Source organism: Chenopodium album, chromosome 10 (assembly GCF_948465745.1).
Source record: "Chenopodium album chromosome 10, dcCheAlbu1.1, whole genome shotgun sequence".
NCBI lineage: Eukaryota > Viridiplantae > Streptophyta > Magnoliopsida > Caryophyllales > Amaranthaceae > Chenopodium > Chenopodium album.
The window spans coordinates 834,434-852,640 of NC_137843.1; the positions used below are offsets into that span (position 1 = coordinate 834,434).

The 18,207-nt window shown below is 33.3% G+C and overlaps 2 protein-coding genes across 2 annotated transcripts; both read left to right on the plus strand.

Moving 5' to 3' along the window:
• The first annotated feature begins 1,982 nt into the window (after window positions 1–1,982).
• LOC145562917 (uncharacterized) lies at window positions 1,983–3,807 on the plus strand. The gene is made up of 2 exons (XM_081623336.1): window positions 1,983–2,385; window positions 2,477–3,807. Exons 1-2 carry the CDS (start codon window positions 1,983–1,985, stop codon window positions 3,805–3,807), a joined length of 1,734 nt encoding a protein of 577 aa, XP_081479462.1.
• Window positions 3,808–12,393: 8,586 nt separating this feature from the next.
• LOC145563015 (GATA transcription factor 19-like) lies at window positions 12,394–14,322 on the plus strand. Its single transcript, XM_081623423.1, has 2 exons — window positions 12,394–13,004; window positions 13,391–14,322. Exons 1-2 carry the CDS (start codon window positions 12,555–12,557, stop codon window positions 13,688–13,690), a joined length of 750 nt encoding a protein of 249 aa, XP_081479549.1. The 5' UTR covers window positions 12,394–12,554; the 3' UTR covers window positions 13,691–14,322.
• The last annotated feature ends 3,885 nt before the right edge of the window (window positions 14,323–18,207 follow it).

The window sequence follows — 18,207 nt, forward strand, 5'->3', positions numbered from 1 at the left end:
AATTCCATGTTTTAATGAATAAATGGATTAAGTGGTTCATTGGTAAGAGCTGTTTGTACTTCCTAGAATTTAATAGCGCTGTCTCCGTTCGATACTAATTAGCTAACTATTTTTGGCTTTCATATCTTCTCACACTATATTTTTGAGCATTTATGCGTATGATACTTTCGTAATTTATATGACTTGAGCATTTATAAGTATGATAGATTGATAGTATATTAGACTGATAGTATGATACATTATACGGAGTATTTTTTAGCATTACTAAGTTATGATTTTTTTTTTAATTTTTTTGGCTAAAAAGTTTTTAATATTAGCTTGTTCATGGTTTTAATTTTTGTCGATTTGCTGCTTATGTGAATTTGGTAATTTTTTGTTAGACAATTTTGATACCCATTTAAATCTGTTGATTCAATGAACTGGGTTTGCTTGTGATTTTAGATTTGTTTAGTGAACTGTTGCATTGGTGATTGAGAATATAAGGAATCCATTTTATTGTTCCATTGATTTCATGAATTGAGTTTGATTATAATTAGGATGTATCTGGTGTATGTATTATAATAATGTATGAATAATGAAAGAGGGAAAAGAGTAAAGTCATTGCCTTCAAGGTCAGAATATTAGGCAGAATATTTATTTTAAATGATGATTTAGTGTAATTGGTTACATTTTTATGCTAATGCATTTTTTCACTAGGAAGTTTGTTCAACAAATGAGAAGTGAAGGCCAATCATCTGATCACTTTTGTCCTTGTTAGCTTGGCACCAACTACCTTTAATTGTGACTCTGGTACATTATCTTTCCTTTCATATTTTTCTTTATAGGTTTGTATTGGTCATGCGAATATTTATTATAATTCTTGGTGAGCTACTATTTCTATGACATGGTTATTGCAAGTGGCTATGTATTATGTATTAATTATATATATGCTTCTAAAAAATAAATGTTATGTTTGGTAAAAATTGCATAAGCTTATATGTCCATTGAAACTTACTTGTGGTTATGTTTGAAATATGATGAATTTGTTCCCATGTTTTAACATATTACTTCTACAAAAATATTGTGTTTGTAGTGGTTGGACTGTAGAAATGGATCGAAGTTGGATGTATGGTCCACGAAATTCGATCAAGTTCTTGAGTGGGGTAGAGGAATTTTGCAAATGTGCTTTAGATCATCAATCTAGCATAGAGGATGATGAATTTTATTGTCCTTGCGTCGATTGCCAAAATGTTGAAAAGGTGCAAAATATCACCACACTTAGGGACCATATTATTCGACGTGGATTTCGGCAACAATATCATGATTGGTTATGGCACGGTGAGAGTGGAGTGTTCAGGGGAAATTCTACATTACATTCAATGCATGAGAGATATGTGCAATCTAATGCCGAACTGGAACTAGAACTTGAACATCCACATGTTCATGATGATGAGATTGTTGGGGTACGAGATAATGGGTCTGAACTAGATGAGGATAATGACTTTGATGAGGTTTATGTTGATGAGGAGTATGACATTGAGGAAGACAATATAGAAGAAATGATAAAGGGGGCACAACATGAATTTGATGAACGGCCTCATTTATTTGAGAAATTGTCTGAAGCAGCTGAGAAGCAATTATACCCTGGATGTACAGCATATAGCAAGTTATCCGCCGTGCTAACCTTATTCAACTTGAAATCAAAGCATGGTTGGTCTGACACAAGCTTTACATCCTTGCTGGAAGCGATGCAAGATATGCTTCCGAAGGGTCATGAATTGCCTAAGTCGACCTACTATGCCAAGAAGTTGATGTGCCCGTTTGGTTTGGAGTATGAGAAAATAGATGCTTGTCCGAATGATTGTGTATTGTATCGAAACGAATTTGCACATTTGGATAATTGTCCTCGGTGCCATAAGTCTCGTTACAAGTTGCCCGATGGAGTTTAATCCGGGGAGGGAAGTAAAGGCCCTTCTGCTAAAGTGCTTTGGTATATGCCTATAATGCCAAGGTTTCGGCGATTGTTTTCAATAAAGAATGATGCAAAAAATTTAAGGTGGCATGCTGATCGTAGGAAGAAAGATGGACTTCTAAGAAACCCGGCAGATTCTCCACAATGGGCTCTTATTGATAATCAATTTCCAGAATTTGGCAAAGAAGAAAGGAATCCTAGGCTTGCCCTATGTACGGATGGAATGAATCCATTTGGTAGTTTGAGCACACAACACAGCACATGGCCAGTTCTCTTGGTTATTTATAACCTTCCTCCTTGGTTGTGTATGAAGCGGAAATATATGATGATGCCGTTGCTGATATCAGGTCCCAAGCAGCCCGGAAACGATATTGATGTCTACCTTGCTCCACTCATCGATGATTTGAAAAAAAATGTGAGACGAAGGAATCTCGGTTTTTGATGCTCATTGTAATGAATCTTTTACCTTGCGAGCTATGCTCTTTTGTACAATCAATGACTTTCCAGCTTATGGTAATCTATCAGGGTATAAGATCAAGGGAAAGAAGGCATGTCCAATATGTGAAGACAATACAGAATCTACCTATTTGCCAAATTCTGGGAAGTATGTATATAGAGCTACTCGAAAGTTCCTTGATAGGATGCATCCTTACCGAAAGAAAAAAGCTGCATTTAATGGTAAGGTAGAAGAGGGGATAGCTCGTAGGCCATTATTGGGAACAGAAGTTTATGATCGAGTTAGAGGCATTGAAACGGTGTTTGGGAAACCGAATAAAGCCACCGATCCCGAGGTCATTTGGAAGAAGGAGTCAGTGTTTTGGAAGCTTGAATATTGGCAACATTTACCTGTTAGACATTGTTTGGATGTCATGCATATAGAAAAGAATGTGTGTGATGCCATCCTCGGTACATTGTTTAACATTCCAAACAAGACAAAAGATGGGGTAAAGGTTCGCAAAGATATGATGGAAATGAAGATTCGACCAGAGTTATGGCCCGTGATTAAGGAAAATGCAAGGAAAGGAAAGGGCACCTCATCGTATTTGCCTCCCGCTTGTTATACATTGTCTCGAGAGGAGAAGAGGAAATTCTGTGAATGCCTTTATGACATAAAGGTTCCTAGTGGATATTCATCCAACATTAAAAGACTCATCTCTAAGACCGACTTGAAATTGGTTGGCATGAAATCCCATGATTGTCATGTCATGATGCAAGTGTTCTTTCCGATTGCTATTCGTGGGATATTGCCTAAGCATGTTAGAGATGCCATCACGAGACTTTGTTCATTTTTCAATACTATATGCAATAAGGTACTTGATCCGAAAAAGTTAGATAGTTTGCAATCAGAGGTCATCGTAACATTGTGTCAATTTGAAATGTATTTCCCGCCTTCCTTCTTTGACATAATGGTTCATTTGGTCATTCATCTAGTTCGAGAGATTAAGCTTTGTGGTCCAGTCTTTATGAGATGGGCTTACCCATTTGAAAGACATATGGGATCCATGCAACATAAGGTGAGGAATCCAGCTCGACCGGAAGCTTGTATTGTTCAAGGGACGGTGGCAGAGGAGGTTGGTAACTTCATTGCTGAGTTTGTGTCCAGAGCACAACCTATTGGACTCCCAAAATCTCGACATGAAGGGAGGCTTGATGGTAAGGGTACAGTTGGCGGTAAAGATATATTCGCCCCTCCAGACAAGTATATGCAAGCTCACCTCTTTGTATTACATCATGTTACGGAGGTTCATCCTTACCTTGACAAGCATATGAGTGAGTTAAGATCAAAAAATCCTTCCAAAGGTGAAAGGGCCCTGATGTTAGAACATAATCGCCTTTTTGAATGTAACTACTATTAATTAGTGAAGTTTTAGTAAGATTGACAGCGGAATCATGTGTTGAGTCTATGATTTAATTGTGTGTGATGATTGAATATTAGTAGCATGCTAGGGATTTTTTATTATATATTTCACAGCTTGTATGTACACATATTTGCTAATTGCGTGCTTTGTGTGTCTTTCTTTGGTCATGACCTTCGCCTTTCAATGACCTTGTGACAATCCAATTTTAACACTTGTAATATTGTAGAGCAGATTAACCACAGGTCTTACACATGCAGCATTCGCTTCTAGGTGGTGGGATTTTGAGTGGAGTGTTGGTTACTTTTCACAACTTATTTTGCTACTTACTTTTGAATTTATTAAACTCGGTTTCATTTTATACTACTTTTACTAATTTAGGTTTTGAATAAGGGCCTTAATGGTTCCAAGTTGTAAGACTTAATTTAGTTTTGTTTATTGGTTTAGAAACTTATTGATAACTGAATTAGTTTTTCCGCTGCTAATTTCTGATATAGCCTTAACGTTTGAACACGTGGCAGTAACACGTCAGTAATTTTCTTGGATATTGTTCAGGGTACTCACGGGTTCAAAGAGAGAATTATTGAGGTGTTACATATAGAGCAAGCTAGCAATAAAGTAATAAAATGGGTTATAGAATGAAGCAATCGGAAAACAAAGACAATGATTGTAGAATACGGCAGTGGTCCTAAGAGTGTTAAAAAGCCGGCACCAAAACCCCATTACCCAATTCCTAATAGGGGAATATAATGAGCGAAGATACAAATTTAAGTTTCGTGCACTATTTGCGAGGTGCCGTCGCCTTGACCGTAAAATAAAATCCACTTACGACTAGTTTTTATTTCCTTTTTCTTTTTTCGAGCTTAGTATTTGTGTTTTGTGGCTTTACATTGCCATCCAAATCGAATTGTACCACAAAAGCGAGACCTAAACTATTCTGGGGATAAATATTGGGGAATGTCTTTCATAGGAGACAATTCGAGGGTTTTACTCATTCTCCCCTCTTTCTTATCATTGCCCTCCTTTTCACGCTAAAGCATGTTACTATATGTTCCTTGCATGCTACTTATTATGATCAACACTATTTACCAATATTATTCCCATCTCACTTTTCTTTTTAACAACTTCAAGTATTTCTTGCTCCTAGTATGAAGACCATTCAAATTTATTTGTTATACTTTTACTATGGATCCCCCAAATATCTTTATATAATTTCGTAATTGGATAAACTTTATTCATCCAAAAAATATAGAGGATATAGTACATGCAATATCGACTTGATGAGTAATTCCCCGTATCATCATCTCACAAAAAAAGACTAATAAATCATCATTAAGTATGTATATGATGTTTTAAGTAATACAAATTAATAATCTTTCTTTGTAAAAACATCTTACAGTGAATAATTATAAATTTAATAACTTCAGACATGTAAGTTTTTGAAAAATTAGTTCAATTCATAAGTTCACGTAAGTAACAATTGAATGGATCGAATAAACCTTATGCAAACGCTGCTTAAATTAGACAAGGCATAAGTGAGAATATGTGTCACAATGTAAAACCAACAATAAATTGCATAAGTTTTATTTCATTTTGAATGGATGAATCATGTAGGATAACTTTTCCTCAAACAAAGAACAAGTAGTTAAAATAATGATACTTTAGAGAATATAGGTGGCCAAGGAAGATCCTTCAACACCAAGAACAATGCCTAGTAGACCAAACCCTCCAACACCCTTTTTAGAAGGAAAGAGAAAAGTAGAAGAAGAGATTCAATTTACAGTTGTTTCTTGTTTCTTTTTAGGAATGTTAATGTATGAAGCATTGTAACATCATCATCGTCACCAACCATTTCTCTAGACGCTAACCATTTCGAGCCAAATTTTGCATGCATGCATGCAAGTTAATCCCTATGCATATCCCACGTGTCTCGTGGTTTAGTGTTTTAAATCATTTTAATATGTAATCTTCGTTGTTCAGAATGAAACTTGGGAATAATGAACCCCCTAATAACTTGGTCCCACCGTATCCAACGTACCACATAGCTTAATCATGGATCATTTAGAAAAGAAAAAAAAACGGGTATAAAATAAATTTATGGGCCTCAACCATAAGCTTAAGCTGATATTTGAGGCCCAAGAATATGTTTTATAATCTATCACGCCCCCTCACACGAGAGTCCATAGGGCTAAAAGTGTGGATGCAGCTAGCATGGGCCCTGCTCATACCCTACGCTTATTATTCCACTTGAAAGTGGGGGGATGGAACCGTGACCTCTATGTCACGTTGGCTCTGATATCAAGTTAGATGGACCATCTCAACCAAAAGCTTAAACTTATGGTTAAGGCTCATGAATGTATTTTGTACTCTATCATAATTAATAAGGCATTGTGTTTTTGATTTACCACTCCATAGGATTCCTTAAATTTTAAAATATATCTACATAATAGAAATGGTAGCTAGATATAATAACTTTGTAGCCATTTTAACTTTGTAATCGTAATCAGTTTAATCACACAATTAGAATTACAGAGTACTAAGTATTAATAATACCAATTGATAATGTATAGTTTTTTCTCGGATTCTTGTACTCCTATCATTTTTTAAAATGTACGAATATTTGATTATTTTATGGAGTTGCTATATTTATATCATAAATTTATAATCATATTTATTTATTACGGAGTACTACAATGCTTTGTGCGTTTAGCAGCAGCCATGAAAAATCTGGTATGGTTTGATTACTTAATTGGTCACATGATTAGGAAAATCCTAGGTTATTAAAGGAATAGAAACAAAGATCCTCCCATGCACGTCAATTATATCATCAACAACAATGTTATTGCAATTAGAGAAAGGATGAGTCATCATGAAGAGCTTCTCCCTATATGGATTGTCTCACCCTTTTAGGATTTTATAAATGATGCCCTTCAAAATTTCATTATTGCCTTTAAAAATTGAAACAATGAACAATTTTTTATATTTTTTATAATTTCCTTCATAAGAAATGATATTACTTGCCTACTTGGCAATGTTGCTATCATTTACAAATATTTTCCATCATTTATTAATATTGATTGCAACACAAATTCAACGGCTAAAGATTTCAAATATCATTAATTAAATTTAACATAAATTTTGTTTTCTTAGTTTCCTTTAAGTGTATATCATATAAGTGATATCACTATATTGTTTCAAAAAAAAAAAAAAGAAGTGATATCACTAAATATAACAAAGTAGACGAGATAAATGAATAACACAAAAACTATTGTAATGTAACATCTTAAAAAATTGTCAATTTAGTTCTCTAGGTAAGGTTCAATTCAGGCTGAGTGTAGCTGATTTTAAGTCATGTTAATTTATTATCTCCATTGCAAAATAAATTTTAAATTGGATCATTTTTATTAAATCGAGTTAGATTTTGATCTAACACATACACATAATAATTGAAAGAATTGTGATTTTCCGATTGCAACACTTGATAGGCACTAATGTAACAGGAAATAAAATGAGCATAAAAAGCCACGTAGAAGAAAAGTGAAACCCACGCAAGAAAGGAATCGAGTGGAATAGTATGTTCTTTATAGTAAATTGAAAAACACATGAAGATTGTGCAATGCGGTAGTATTAGTACATACGCTAGCAAAGGTAATTAGCGCACTAATATAGATATAGATGTTTTTCTTTTTCTTGGGTTAAATGAAGTTTTTTTTAAAGGAAAAAAAAGGGAGAGTAGTAGTTGGAGTTGGAGTAGTAATTTTGGGGGCAAAATAAAAATGCAAAGAGAATAAGGGATGAGCATCTTTTGGAAAGCGGTGAATGTCGTCCCGTTTGTCGAGCCAATTTTAAGCTAACACCAATCTCAAGATGATCTGATTCTCTAACTCTTTCTTTTAGTTTTGGTTTTTCTCTCTCCTCTCCTTTGATCTCTATTTTTGTAACTTCGTTCGTTTATTCGCTTTGCATCTGAATTTACACTTTGAATCTTCCTTATTATCAAAAGCATTCGCAGTCCAAAGGCACATTGTTTGGGTAATGGGGGGTGATGATGGGGCATTGGGACTCTTTATTCGTGGGCCCCACTTTTTATATGTTTGAGGTTTTACTTTTATTTTTTTATTACTAAAAAATACATTGTATTTCATGTCATAATAATTTAAAACTCGATCATTCTTATATATAGTTTTACTTTTATTTTTTTATTACTAAAAAATACATTGTATTTCATATGTCATAATAATTTAAAATTCGATCATTCTTATATATACAATTTGTTGGGTTGCATACACGGAGTAAAATCCAATTCTTATTTAAGTTTTAAAATATATGACAAATTCATATACTATGTAACATAATTCAAAGTACTCCGTAAATGCTTAATAATTCTTAATCTTTTCATTTTAAGGTTTTCTTCAAAAAAATTAATTAGACAACATTAAACTAATTTTTATGTAGAGAACTTGGCCCTTTGAGACATTATTCAGGATTTTTCTTTATTTTTTTAGGCCTTTTAACATATATTGTTATACTCTATCGAATCAAATTGTTATACTCTATCATATCAAATGATGAGTAGAATAATACGAAGTATATATCCAATAAAATTTGTATGAGCTGATTAACTAATTATATTCTTAATTTGTGAAACTCAAATAACTAAAACTAATTAAAGCATAACATGAACTATGTCTAGAATCAAATTAAATATGACTCCACTGTAACAAGACTTAATTGATCCAAACACAGTATTCTAATAATAATCAACTTTATTAAAAAATAAAAAAAAAAATTGATCTAATGAAATCTTAGTGAAGACGAAACCTTATCCACTAGTGAAGTCATGATGAGTGGGGATAAGAGATTACTTGCATGAGAGAATATGTAAAACTTGATTGTACTCTAATTCGATAAACAAATAAAATGTGTCGTCTAATTAGAAGAGATGGTGAAGAATACCCTGGGCTTAAAGCCTTAAAGGTGGGTCCAAATTCTTTTCGAAATCGGTTGGCAGAGATATGATCCAAATCACTCTCCTTTTTATTCCTTTTTCTCAACCTTGAGCTATGTAACTTTGACTCAACAATCAATCTTACTACAAGAGAATGAATTGACGAAACTTGAGAATTTTTCAATATTTATTTTTGCACAAAAACAAAAACACAAACTGATGTTAGTTGCTTTGGTGATGATTGCAACGAATCCTACTTTTTCAAGAAAAGAAATAAAATTAATTAATTAATAATGAGTTTGCTCGGATCAAAATCGATCTAAGGGATCTTCTATTGCTTGCTTCTAAATTCTTATACTCTCTTATCACTTTTTTAAAAGTTAAATAAAAAAAATCTATCAATCTATCATAGCAGGTAGCTTAGATTCCTTTTTAGTTCATGGAATTGAGGTGAATATATATGATGACGAGAAGACCATATGATTTCCCATGCAAAAGTAGTACTCCATCTACTACAATAAGCTAAGGGTTTTGGTTATATAGTTTTCACGTGACATGCAGCACATACAGCCATCAGGGTACGGCCACTGCTTAGCTTATTGTCTATGTTGAATATAAATAGTAACATGGACTTTTTTTTTTTTCTTTGGGTGCTAAGATCCAAAGTCGAGATAGAAACAATCCAGATCGTACGCTAAGGATAAATATTAGTACATGTTATTAATTATTGAAATAAGACTTCGTTGTTTACTTGCTTCGTATGATTTTTTTCAATTTCCTCTATTTGATATACAAAGTATGAGTATTTGAAAATTTAGACTATAATCAGCTTTTATTTTGTACACCGCAAAAGCAAGTGATTGCTTATTTCAGATCAAATCAGATTATAAACAACTACAGTTTTATTATTATAAGCTAAATTCATTTTTAGCTTAGGGTTCCCGATCTAAACCCTACACTTCAACATATATATTGCAGATTCTTTCATACAAATACATGATTAGGGTTTTGCTAATTACTCCGTATATCACTACAACCTTTATATCATTTGAGAATTGCATGGCAAATATGTTACAATAAGTTCCCTAATCTCGGATAATGATGTAGCGTTGATTGGACTGCCTATATACGTACTGCACGTAAGTATGTAACTACTCTATAACAGAATAACAGTATGTACTATATAACGGAGTGGTTTGCTGGTGTATTGATATGAACTATGAAACGACTTTGATTACGCAGATAAGATTGGTCATTGACTCATTATTGTTCATGCGTATTTTTGTCGTACTATCAAATGTATATCATGTACTCGTACTAGTGGAGAGGAAGTAAGGGGGTGGAATCATTTCATTGCATTGGAAATTAAAACTTTAGGGAGGTGGGGGTCACTTACTATTATCATCAATTGTCAAGAATTGAAAATAAAGCATTCTACTCAATTACATAGATGACTAAATATATAAAGGTTGGATGTGTGCATGAGCTTATTATGAAGCTAGTGCTTCCAATTAGTACTAGTCAAAGTACAATCAAAATAAGTTACAGAAAGTTTCACACTTCAAGTAAATAGAAACAATAAATATCAAACAAGCTCCAATAAGTGAAAATAGTAAATAAAACGTTCCCTATTATTCATTTTTTTAATTCATATGAAATACAGAAGATTTTTAAAGTTCCCTAATGTGTAATGTATTTAAACCGAACTTATAGCACGATAATGTCGTATTTATATATTATGGAGGATGCATCAATAGGGGTAAGAACTAGATTAACGATTAGCTTACATGAAGCAACTAATTAATTTGTATGATAGGTCAATGAAAATTTATCATGAAATCAAAGCAAGTAGAGGAAGCTTATTCAATTACAAAAATTGAATTTAAAGATTTGTTGGGTTAATTAGCTAACATGTACAGATGACAACTCCTAACCAACATAAAGTTACTAAGAGAAGTTAAACTCAAACTCAACTTGAACTTGATGGGATTAGAACAACTCAAATCTAACTCCATGCATTAAGCCAATCATCATTAGATGTTTTACTAATATTAAGTATGCTACTTCTAATACTAATTATTATTTCAACACAGTATAAAAGTCAACCCGATACTGAAATTAAATCTAATTTTTTTGACCTAAATTACAAGGAAAAAGATTGGTCATTATAAAGGAAAGTTTTAAGGAAAAATCGCTTATTAATTAAGACTAATTGTCCTATGTGGGATACAGCGAAGAAGATAAAAGGAGAATAAACAGCATATAAGTTTGGTCGATAGCCCTACCATTTACCTATTGTTTTGAATTATGAAGTGAGGCGATTAAATTCTCCTATATAAACTAATTTTGATCTAATAAGCTCTTTATCAAATATCTCCAAAATTATTAGGTTATAGATAACGGGTTGACCTTAGCTTCACTTCTTTGCTTATGCCTTTCCTACACCAAAAAAAAAAAAAAAAAAAAAAAAAAAAAAAAAAAAAAACTGATAAAAATTACGGAGTAAATGAAAATGATCAAAAAGAAAGAAAAATCTATTATCCTGCAAAATCTGGCAAAAATCAAGGATATTGCTCTCAATAGCCTAGTCAGCATTAACAGTGGCACATGCTCAGTCAGCAGATAATTGAATATACCCGATGTCATCAGTCATCGGTACACTTGGACTACTGCAGCGCGTGCATTTGCTGCCAACTTAAATGGCGAGTGGAACCAGAGAACCTCCCAACATCCCCTTACTCCATTTTCCTTGGGAGCCTTGCAGACCCAGAGATACAAACATACGACACAAATTTTGGTGGGATTTTTATTTTATTTTTTTGAGGTTTATTTTCAATCACTAAAATTTTAATTTGATTTATTTTACTAACTATAGTAACATGCTACTCAATTTGCCAAATGTTTAAGCGTCTTTCCTTATATAAAAAATGTTGAGGTCTTAAATTTTAAATAAGTTGTTACACTCTGAATATGTATGTCATTGTATAATTTATTTTTTACGGGAATAAATTTTAAGTTCATTTTGATCCAAGACTTACCATAATACTCTATACTAAAGCCTACTGTATTAACCAAATTGGAATAAGGTGACAATAAATGTATAGCTTGTTTCAAATATTGAAACTTATTTTACCTTATTAAAACTTACTTTATTTGTTAATTAAATTTGAATACACTATACTAATCTATTAAAACTTTTCTTACTTAAATGTATTTTTCTAAAAATAAGATAACAAGTTGTTATATATATAAATTACTAGAGATTTTTTTTTAAGCTTAAGGGGAGTACAGAGTACTTGTTGAATTAGCATTACCAAATATGGAGGGAATTAACAATATCCAGAAAATGATTGTATTTGAATTCTAAAAAAGGGAAAAATAAAAAAAGAAAAGCAAAATGAAGTGGCACAAGCGGGCACCCTTCCTAAATGTATATATGAGTGAAGAGGACTGTATTCCTCGTGATCGGAGAAGGCAGATCCCTGGAAGACTGTTCCCGTTAGTCACGTGGGTTCTTTTGACTACCACCCTCTCTTCTCTTCAATTACCCCCTCTTCTCTTTCTCTTACTATAAATACTCCTCTCTCTCCCCTCCCTTACCTTCAATTCATTCCTCTCCTTCCTTCCATTATTATTCACTTCCTTCACTTTACTCTTCTTCTTTTCTTACCACATTTAACCTACGGTTCACCATCCCCCACTACCCGACAAAAATATATATTCATCTTACTTCATTTCATCTCCAAGTCAAGCTAGATTATTTTGATCATCGATCATAAATTTAATTTAATTTATAAATATGGTTGGTCCGTGTACATCTTGTGGTCCTTTTAATCAGTACTGCGGCCACCACTCTGCCGCGTACTGGCCGATGCAACAATACCCTCAATACAACAACAACAACGCTGCTTCTTACGATGATGATGAGCCTGATTATATGTACTCTTCTTCATCTTCGTCGTCGTCGTATTCGTCTGTCGATTGTACTCTCTCGCTTGGTACACCTTCCACTCGTATGACTAATGAACAAACTAATAAACCTACTCCTCATCGTAATAGTGTGTCTTCTTTTTGCTGGGATTTGCTTCATCCTAAGCAGTCTTCTAGCTCTACTCCTAAGGCTACCCGTAGTAGTAACAATCATGCTGCGGCTGCTAGTGGTGGCGCTGATCCTCTTTTTGTTCGCCGTTGTGCTAATTGTGACACCACCTCTACCCCTCTTTGGCGCAATGGTCCCCGCGGTCCCAAGGTAATTCAATTCAAACTCGTTACAAATTAAAATGTACTCAAGAAAAAAAAGAGTGACTTTGGATTTTCCTTTCAAAATTTTATTTTACTATTACATTATACAAGGATCAAACTTACTGCGGTCCCAAAGTAATTTAATTAAATGCGTTACATGGAGGAAAATAAGTGAGCTTGCATTTTCCTTCTAAAAATATTTACAATAATAAATAAGATTAAAATTAATTAAGAAAATAAAAAGGATTCCTTACTTCTCCTTTATATTCCTTTTGCCGAATTCCTTGTCCCTTGTTGGTGTCATTGTATTATATTCAATGATTTCTACTATCATCAACTCAATTAAATATTTAAATGTCAGTTAAATTAATGTATTATTTTATGGATTTGCAGTCATTATGCAATGCTTGTGGAATAAGGTTCAAGAAAGAGGAAAGAAGGGCGGCAGCGGCCACAACCACGGCCGCAGCCGCCAACAACGGTCCGACTGCTGGAATGATGGACCCACACTACTACAACGGGTCATGGGCTCACCAATACGGTCAAAGTACTCCACAGAAGATGCAATGTTACGGAGCTCCGAATGAGTTCCGGTTTATCGAGGATGACCGCGGTTCGGATTCGGGTATTCAATTCCTCTCTTGGCTAACTCATGACAGACCTAGTGGTCTTGTTCATGACTTCACCCGTTAAGTCGTAACGATTTCACAGTCATTAATTCCAAGAAAAAAAAAAGCAAATATTTATTTGCAGTAAGAAGTAATGAAGAATGATTTTGCCAATGATATCGGAAAAGGAAGAGGACATGCAATGACGACGACGTTTCATGGAACAAATGAGTTTTTGTGGAGGTTCATGATGGTGATGGTTATGATTCTCTTAGCTCAATGGTCAGAGTCTTCAATAACTCCCTTTTTCTTTTTTATTTTTATTTTTTTTATAAAAAGAAAAAAAAAACAACCAAGTTGTCTACGACTAGACTACTACCTTTAAATTAATTTTCCACTTTTTTTTTTTTTTTTTTAATTTTAATTTTAATTTTAATTTTATTTATAATTTGTTCTTTTAGAGGCTAGATAGAGTGCAAATGGGATAATTCTATGTTGTTAGCTAGATCTTCACCTTAACTTTAATTCTCTTTCTTTTTGGTTTTCCACTTTTGTCAGTAAGTTAGTATATATTTTTATATTATAAGTAAGTTATAACCAACGAACCTTTTGTTAGTCTCAATATTGTGTAAGCTATTAGAGCATTTAGTACTAGTCTTTTTTACTGTATGATGAAAATGATATATGATGGTCATTATATGAATCTCCTTTTCTTTCTTCGTTCTTTTGACTTCACTTTTCTCTTTATGTGTTCAAATCATAGGTTCCTCTCTAATTGTGGCATTTGTGTCGTGCTCGAATACTACTACGAGTAATATCGAGTCTAGTCAAATACTACTATTGCCAACTTGATCAATAGTATGTAACATGACGAATCTTAAAATATAGTATATGATCGTAGGATTAAAATTTTAATATATAATTAGCAAGTGGGTTATTGGTAACAAATCTTCCGCAACTACTATACTAAGAAGATGAGCTCGTGCGGCACAATTACCGTGAAGCAGAAAGACATTGAGATCCCAAATCAATGTCGGATTACTACTAATTATACTGATTTTCTTAGAATTAACAGCAGTCCAACTTTTTTGTAAGTTCAGTTCGTGAATGCATATATGACATGATATGTGACTGTCTTTTGTCTCTTAATTGGAACTCTGACACTTCTCCAAATTCTACAGTACTCTACTCCAAGTTTATTACCTCCTCTGCTAATAAAAAAAACAAGTAAAAAAGAAAACAAATAAATTTGGTCTATTATTTTTTATTTTCCGAGATTTTGAATTGAAAACATGTACTATTTGCTATATTGTCAATATTGATCATAGATGTTCCTTCACATTTGATTAAGCATATAACGACATGGATCTGCTACTGTTACATTACAGTATACATATTCTGATATTCAGTTCAAAGGTCAAGACTCAATAAGAATTAGCAAATAGTAACTTGTAAAGATACAATGTAACTTGATTGTACGATGTGTTTAATAACTTCATCTGTTATTTTGTTATTTAGATGAAATACTACAAGAGCAGGGTGAATTGTAGTATGGAGGTTGCTAGTCACCTTTTGCGGAAAAAAAAGAAACTAAACGAAAGTAGAGAAATAGTGCAAGAGAGATTTTACGAGGAAAACTTCCTAGGCCAAATAGGAAGTGGAAAACCTCGACCCCAAGGGATTTTAACTCATAACATTCCACTATAATAGGCTGACGACTCTATTACAACCTATAAGGAACTTGAGCCTCTATCGAGTTTCTCAACGAAACCGAGTTCCCCAATCAACTAATCCCTCAATCAGTTGATTACTTTAACTCTCTCTCTAACTTAAGACTTCACTCAAAGCCTAACTCTTTCTTTTTCTCTCAATCTTCATTCAAAGCTTTCTCTTTCTCTCAATACAAAGAACTCACTCAAGTTCTCACCCCAATACAAGAGTTCACTCAAACCCTTATAAATTCCCCACTACAAGAGTTCACTCGAACCCTGAACAACTCTCAAATACATATGAAAGATGTACTATATAAAACTAATATGTTGGACACTTTGAGACTTGTAAGGAACTTGAAACCTGAAGGAACTGACTCAAAAACGTGGAGAGAAAATATAATTCTTTTCTATTGCTCTTCTACTTGAGACATACACTAATTTGGAATGACTAACTAAAGTCAGACAAATTTAAACTAAAACTTAACTCTCCTTTTATAGCATGCATAAGACTTAACCACTACTCCCACTTAATCCTCCACTAACAATCAGTTCCCTTATTTTTAGGCAACTGCCAATTACTTGGGCAGTAGAGAAACGTGATAACGTGGTAGTCAAAGTCTTATGCATTACGTTGAACGTGGAGTAAAATTAGGAAAACTGATTTCTTGGAGAGAAGATAAAAGAAAACAGTTAAAGGCTTATTTGATGAAAAAGGTATTTTTGTAAAATAATATTTAAGATATATATTTTCCAAAAATAAATAAAATCTTTTTGTAAAATAATATCAAAGATTTATTTTCCAAAAACTAATTTTATCACATTTAAAAACTTTATCTTTTTAAAGAAAAATAACTAAATATAAATTCATTCATTAAAATGAATGTTTACTTATTTTTCTTTAACTGACCCGTAAGGAACTAACTGATCACCTAGTTCCTTCCAGACTGTCAGACTCAGTTCCTTCTAGACTAAGTTCCAATTTAGTTCCTTAGGCTTGTTCCAAACAATTTCTCTTGTCCAACATACTTACATGATTCCAACAAAAATATACTCCTATATTTCTGTCGTCTTCATGTTTCTCTAATGAATGAAGCTTCTACTCCAAAGCTTCTTGTTCCTTCAAAGGAACATCTCTTTGCTTGTTCCCACTCAGGAACTGCTGCTTGTTCCTTTCGAAGAACTGACTTCTAGTGCTTCTTAGGAGCTGCATATAACGTCTAAAAGAACGTTTAGACTTATTCTCTTTGTGTTCCCCTGAGGAACTCTTCTCTTTGTGTTCCCCCGAGGAACTCAAGAATGATCCATACATTATAAGCTGGGAATCATCTTTAATAATGATCTAACCTGTTCTCAACAATCTTCATGCTCATGACTTGTTCATGCACATCTCAATACACATATTAGTTAGATAATCATCATTTATTATCAATCATCAAAACCTTACAACATATTTGATTAATGTAATAGGTTACTTTGGAACTTTTAACAGATTTTTCAGTTATAAATCAAGTAGTACGTCTCTCATAGCCAATTAATTGTAAGATGAAATCTTGCTATAGATTTTGTCTTTCCAATGGGTTAGCCAAGCATACCCTATGTCAAGTCCGGCAGGCCTTGTGCCATGCACCCATGCCATGCTGCCAAATTGAAAGGATTGTGTGTTTCCTTGACCAAAATGTGGTTTAGTTAAGCCCAAACTATGACCCAATACACAAAATATTATACTAGACCTTGTCTATTTTCATAATGTATTGGGATGTGTTGTGCTTTCGAGTTCAATTCAATCCATGTGTTCACCCAATGTCAAAGCATTTCTGTCTTAAGTAGGCCGAGTTTAGGCTCACATTTGAAAGGGAGCTTGTAAAATACAATTAGAGTACACGATTAATGCATATGCTGAAATAATTAAGTTTAAATTTGTGCTTCCCTAATTTAATCAATAATTTTATTGTATATACATGAGCAATATGCATAAATAAATAAAATAGTTAAACATGAGCAATATGCTAAGAGAAACAAGAAAAAAAAAATAATGAAGTGGATCTGATGAATGTGATCTTCAGGCGCCGCGTAGAAGAATCAAGGCGGTCAAAGCATATAGTATAAGGTGTAGTCCCCCCCAATACCAAAAGCTGAGGGTTTTAAGAGAAAACAAATAAAGGGAGATTCAGTATGTACTGTTTTTTCTCTTTTTTTGTACAGTTAATTTTGATTAATTTATGTGATCAGAACGTTGGCAAAGAGAATAGAGACTAGGGACGAGGAGAAGAGAACAAAGTTCTAACTTTTAAGTTGCAGAACTTGTTTTTAAACTATTAATCAACAATTTTATTATAACAGATCAACAACGATCTCGAATATTACGAGTATTTTATATTATTTTGATAAAATTGTAAAATCTAATATATATATGTATGACCTGCGGCCTTGGCAGATTCCATACCCGCAGACGAGGTAAAGCATTTAAACAAATTGGTCGGAGGCTTTAAAAATGACACTTTGAGACTGCTGCTTTGGCTAAATAAGCTACCAACTTACATTTATAAGTCTGCTTATAATGCAAGGTATTTCATCTTAGTTTTGGATTCTTCTTCTTTCCTTGTCATATTGTTTGGCACTTTTGTAAAGTATCTAATTACAGTATGGTGGGATCAAGAGAACTTAACATTGTTTTATAAATCTTGATCGTCCTTTTTTTAGGGGGATCATACCTATTTTCATTTTTTATAGCATACACTAGAGAATTACAGCTATATATGACTATTTGTCCTCAATTTTCTTTTATTTTTGATTAATACATGATCACGCAATCTAAATAAACTTTGGATTGTCTACAATCATTGTCCCGAACTTTTATGTTATGGTGAAAATAACCTCACAATAACTGTCC

Excerpts from the sequence above, each read along its gene's own strand:
- LOC145562917 (XM_081623336.1), top strand. The coding sequence starts at position 1,983 with ATGCCAAGGTTTCGGCGATTGTTTTCAATAAAGAATGATGCAAAAAAT. Across the intron at positions 2,386-2,476 it reads TGTGAGACGAAGGAATCTCG|GGTATAAGATCAAGGGAAAG; the intron begins GTTTTTGATGCT and ends GTAATCTATCAG.
- LOC145563015 (XM_081623423.1), top strand. The coding sequence starts at position 12,555 with ATGGTTGGTCCGTGTACATCTTGTGGTCCTTTTAATCAGTACTGCGGC. Across the intron at positions 13,005-13,390 it reads ATGGTCCCCGCGGTCCCAAG|TCATTATGCAATGCTTGTGG; the intron begins GTAATTCAATTC and ends ATGGATTTGCAG.